A 5923-nucleotide genomic window follows, 5' to 3' on the forward strand; every position below is an offset into this window, starting at 1 on the left:
TTTAATCCTTTTTGCTTTGATTCAAACTCATTCTTTTTTTAAAATGATTTTGCATGAAAAACCAATTTCTATAAGAATTCATTTCCCAAAGCAAGGGGCAAACTGTTATCACTTAAATTTTGCTCATCCATTACATAAGCATGATGATGAAACTAGGATAAGTTTGGTGGACTGAGCTTTAAGATAAGAAGGAAAAGGCTCTCAAAGATACCAAAGGAGGCCCGAAAGCTCTGTAATGAACTGATGAAACCCTAAAATTGAGACCGTAAAGCCCTAGAAACTCTGACTGAAGCCTTAAACCCTATTTGAGACTGTAAAGCCCCAAAAACTCTAATTAAAGCCTTAATCCCTAATCGAGACCTTAAAACCCCAAAGAACACTAAATCGAGATAAGTGAAACCCTAAAGCCTTTGGAAAACCACCTTGTGCTACGTGGACTAAGGCCTAAAGCACGTGGGCTAAGCCAAGCCCATGTGGGCTTGACGAGGACCTATATGGGCTAGCGCATAAGCTAAGCCCACACGGGGTAAGGCTAAGCCCATGTGGGCGAAAAGCCTAGAATGCAAGCATCATGGGATGCGAACCTAGGAGGCATATTTCCTCCTAGGAGCGCATGCCACCATCTGCCTCACCCCCAATCAAAATTAATCTTCAAAAATCCTAATATTCCATATATAATAATCTATTTCTCATTGAAAAACCCTAGAACCACATACGCTCTCTTGTTCCTAAAAAAGAAAATCTAGCTCATACAACCTTCCCTTTGATTATTTTCCATACATTTTCTAAACCCTTATACTCAAACCCATTACTAAAATCAACCTAAGCTCCAAGAATCATCTCAAGTCCCTTCTTTCAAGTTACCCAGCAACAAAAGACCTACTACAAACCTCCTTTACACATTTTTCTAGTCTAAATGCCCACAACAATCATTTTGGAACCTTTTTTCCATTCAACATTGAACTTCAAATATCCTTTTTCTACTCACGGTTTTTATTTTGCAGATCTTTTCTAGTCATTCTATAAGCATTGTGATGCCTCTTGATGTCCTAGGAGCTTAAGCAAAATCCATTTCAACCCAAAATCACTCTTTTCCTTGATTCATCAAAAGGTATTACCCAAAGGCCAAAAGTATGGATTAAACCTACTTTAGACATATATTTAACTTTGTTTCATCATATTTTACATCTGCATTAAATTTAAAAGTAGTATTTTATGAAGAAAAGCCTAAAAAATAGAACCTCTAAGATTGTAGGAGTTCACCCATGCAAGGTAAGGCTTAGTCCACGTGGACTTTCGCTTAGTCCACATGGGTTACGGCTCACCCCATGTAGGGTAAGCTCACAGAAGCTTCAAGCTTCCATTTTTATGGAATCTTTAGTAGATTTAGGCTTTTAAGTGTCTTTGTATGTCATATTGGTTGCCTGATAAGCATGTTTATTTACTGTCCAATAGGTCTTAATGTTGATTTGATATTATTTAGCATGTTTTAGTTGGGTTTAAGGTTGGTATTTTCTTTAATGGTTGAATATGCTTATTTCGGTTTTAAATGCATGATTAGTGAAATAGTATAGTAAAGTGAGTTGATTATCTGCTATCCTATTTATGTATATTAGGACTTTATGTTACATACCTAAAGTTGGTAATTTTTAAAGGTTGAAATGTCTGATTAAGCACCCTTTATGGTCTTAAATGCAATTTGTATGCTAAGTAAGTTAATATGGAGATTAGAAGCATGATTAAGGTTAATTAAAATGTTTTGTTTTATATTTGTTTTTGTATAATAAATTAGGTCTAGATTTTGTATGATTAGCTTCCTTTTAATATTCATTGAATAGCTTACACAGTTAATATGTTTATTACATTCCTATTTTTTTAATTTGTTTTATGAATAATAAACTAACTTGGTATTTTCTTAGTATAGGTTTAATGGCTTGTGCTTGTTCCTATCCTTTGATAAGGATCATCCTTAATCTAGATTTAATTTGAATTGATTTCTTCCCTATGTATTTTCATGATTTATATTTATATTAGCTAGGGTGTTAGATAATTTTCCATTTATATTTTGTTAATCCGTTTTGTATCCCATCAATTCCTTCCTCCCTATTCTTTATATTTGTTTTATTTGTTGTTTTGGTATATTTATATCTCACCTCACATTCTAAAGGTAAACTAGACTTAGGTTGATTGATCACTTCACATACTTAATAAAATAAATTAACTTACCAATGTGAGGTGAGATAAATAAAACTCGTCACTAACATGTTTAATAAAACTGGTTCTATTTGGTCACCTAGGTATGTCAAATAAAATCTAAGGTACCACCTCCCTTATGCCTAGTGGAACCAATGTGCCTTCCATGTAGGTAGATGTATGCTATGTTAGTAACTTATTTTCCTCACTCTATGCATGATTAAATAAGATAATAAAATGCCATTGTAATAAAATGGGTAGTAACCAAGATAGGGTAGTACATTAGGATAACCAAAGCCTTAGAGTCTATTGGAGGCCGGACTATGTGTCTAAGTGTGTTCGGGTGCCTAACCCCTTTCCAACACATACCTAACTTTCTGAACCTAGATCTACGATTCGGGGAAGGGGAAAGTTAGGATCTCTATGAGGAATCCGAGCCGCTATCCTTCGGCCCTCTCTATTTGTCCTAGTTATTTTACTCGGGTGGCAACTCTAGTCTTCTCCAATAATTCACGGTCACTACTGTTGTCATGATCCCTTCAGACCTCTTCCCGGATGGCTCACCTTCGATTCAAGCCTAGTACGGATAGATAACCTTTGACACAATGACACAGTCGCTGTTACTCCTGGGTAGGCACAATGAAAGAAACTCGCGCTGACACGATAACCAAGTTGTTTATATGATGTTAGAAAGTATGATTCCGAAATATAAAGACAACATGAGAATATGGATGCTCAGACTATCATCTTACATTTAAAGGAAATGTTTGATGAGCAATCAATGACTGAAAGGTATGAGATCTCAAAGGAATTATTCCGATGCAAGATGGCCGAAGGTGCATCTGTGAATGCACATGGACTAAAGTTGCTTGGATATATTGAATATCTAGGCCATCTTGGTTTTGTGATGGACCATGAATTAAGAATAGACTTACTTTTGCAATCTCTACTTGACAGTTATTCGCAGTTTGTTATGAACTTTCATATGAATAAGTACGATACTGAACTTATTAATATGTTAAAAACTGTGGAAGGCACTATTAAGAAGCAAAATGGTGTTGTACTAATGGTAGAACCTTCTAAGGCTGCTAAGAGTAAGTCTAAGAAGAAAGGGAAAAGAAGGCCTAGAAGCCCAAGAAAGCCTTAATGGTTATTAGAGGTGTCAACAAGGATAAAGGAAAGTGTTGCCATTGTGGGAAGGAAACACATTGGAAAATTCCAAGGTTTATCTTACTCCTTTGAAGGATAAGAAGGAAGAACAAGCTTTTAATTCTGAAAAGAAGGAATAAACTAGCTTGAAGGCAATTGTTGCCATTTTGTTTAGTTATTAGTTTTATTTTCCTTATTAAGAATTTAATAATTGTTATTAATTCTTTTTCCATAACAATTATTGTTATTATTATTATTATTATTATTTAATTTAATAATATTTGGCAATTGTTGCCTTATTTAGTTAAATGATTTATATTTCTAGAATGTCATACAAAAGGTTGCATGAAAGTAAGATAACAAAACCATATTGCAAGAAAACTAAAGCAATCCTAAATAGACATAAGGATTATATTATTGATATTAAGACAAATAAGTAACATAGAAAAGTTATGTAACTTACAAATCTTATTAAAAGCAATATTATAATCAAGTTTTCTTTGAGAAAGACATGTGCCGAATTCCTAAGCGATACATAGGATGTATGCTTGCTTTTAGGAAGAGTTATAATAAAGTATCATATCAAGATTAAATCATGGTCTGAAATACTTGGATCATCACTAGAATGTCTATAACTTGCAATTACTCAAACTGATAAAGTTTCATAAGATGATAAAACCTAAGTTTGTAGGACATAGTTATATCAATAAAGAGTGTTGCAAGCCTTCTCATAGGATATATACTCTTATAACCATTAACCCCAATAAGTTCCATTTTTATGATATGATCATGATAAAGTTTATATAGGATATAGACTAGTGATGTGTGCTACTCGTGTTAGCTACAATCTAAGGCAGTGTACCTATCGATGCAGTCTAGCACTAATGGCGAGTATCAAGGTCGTATTCCTCGGGAAAGCGAAAGCCCAGAGTTACTTCTTTGTTCTTTGTTATATTAACCTAAAATGGATGATGAATAAATTCTAAACTAACTATTAACTACGAGCTAAGTTCTAAGGGAGATGCAGGAGTAATTGATAAGTGAAATAATCAAGACAAGAAGACAAACCCAAAGGGAATCTAAACTAGTTGGCATCCGAACAAAAGATAAAGGATCAGTGAGTCTAATTATGCTACCCGTGGATTTATTCTTAATCAATTCGGTTTCTCTCTCGAGATAACCGAATTCCTAAACCTAATAACCTAAAGTTGGAATCTCTTCCTAACGATTGATTCTTAAATTAGCATTATGCTTTAATCCGCCTCTATTAATCTTTGTTAATTCTTAATCCGGCTAGTTAATTATCCTTATCTCTAAGCGATTATTAACCAGTTCTTGTTATTCAAAATTCCAATTGCCAAACGGATTTCTCAATCTCATAGAGCAATCTAAACATCACAATTCACAACGTCTCATGAATAATGCATAATCTTATTAATACTGAAAACAAGAAGAATACAAAACCAACTCAAACAATCCAACAATATAATATCAAGCCAACATAGTAAAGAAATCCCAATGGATTAAATCAGTCTAGCTAAACATGTTCATATTTAAAACAATCTAGGAAATCAATTACAATGAAAGAATAATGAAAATAAAACATGTACACCCTTTTCTCTCGAATTGGATGAACTGCCCAAACTGGATCTACACTTTGATTAATCTCCCAAACTGCCTCTTGAATTGCTCCACTATCAGCCAGACTCTGAATCTTACGATTCGGATTCTTACTCACCGCAACTCTCTCGCACTCAAGATTGTGCAGAAACCGAACCAGCCCACTGTGGGCTCAATGTCACTCTTTTTCCCCTCCTTTTCTTAAGAAAAACTCATTTTTTCTTATATATTTAACTCAAGACGGCCGTGTTCAAGGTCAGGCCGGTCAAGACGGCCAAAGTCCAGCCGGCCGAACCGTGGATCTCACCAAGTAGGGTTTCACCACGGTGTTCCTCCCCGTGTTGGCCACCACGGGCCGTGTTTCTCCCCGTGTTGGCCACCACGGCCGCGGCCGAAGGCCGTGGTGGCTACTAAACCGTGCCCAAAGTGCCAATTTCAAGAATCAGTTAATGGTTGAGCACGGCCGAGTCCAGCCGTGCTCAATGTATGCATTGCGGGCTCTTGTCCGATCTTGATGAATTCTCGTCCGCTTCCGCACGTATTGATCTATAATTGCTTAAACAATGATGATGGTCCTATAAATGTTCCTGAAATGCAAAAGAACACAAAACACGGGTGATCTGGGAATAAAAGCACAATAATTGCTAAGAACATACGCAATAATATGCAAGCAAATATGTGTAAAACTATGCTTATCAACTAGTATGTGATGTTTAAGAGATACATACACAATTAGACAAAGCTGAAAGGCTTGATCTAATAAATATAAGTTTGTTAGATATCCAAAAGGGTTTTAGGATGTCAACACTATCATACTCTTGAAATAAAAGTGTTTGTTTGGGAAATGTTGTCTTTTAAGGAAAGGAGTTTTCTGAAAGAAGCAGTAGGAGTTTGATAGATCTTATTAGAGATCGAGAAAAATAAAGTAATATTAAAATGGAATAGAGCTTGAAGGTGCTTA

The 5923-nt window shown here is 35.2% G+C and overlaps 1 protein-coding gene across 1 annotated transcript; it reads left to right on the plus strand.

The window, feature by feature from the left end:
- The first annotated feature begins 2920 nt into the window (after positions 1 to 2920).
- On the plus strand, positions 2921 to 3340 carry LOC107261273. The gene has a single exon (XM_015719440.1). The coding sequence runs from the start codon at positions 2921 to 2923 to the stop codon at positions 3338 to 3340; it is 420 nt and encodes a 139-aa protein (XP_015574926.1).
- The last annotated feature ends 2583 nt before the right edge of the window (positions 3341 to 5923 follow it).

Source organism: Ricinus communis, chromosome 1 (genome assembly GCF_019578655.1).
Source record: "Ricinus communis isolate WT05 ecotype wild-type chromosome 1, ASM1957865v1, whole genome shotgun sequence".
Taxonomy (NCBI): Eukaryota; Viridiplantae; Streptophyta; class Magnoliopsida; order Malpighiales; family Euphorbiaceae; genus Ricinus; species Ricinus communis.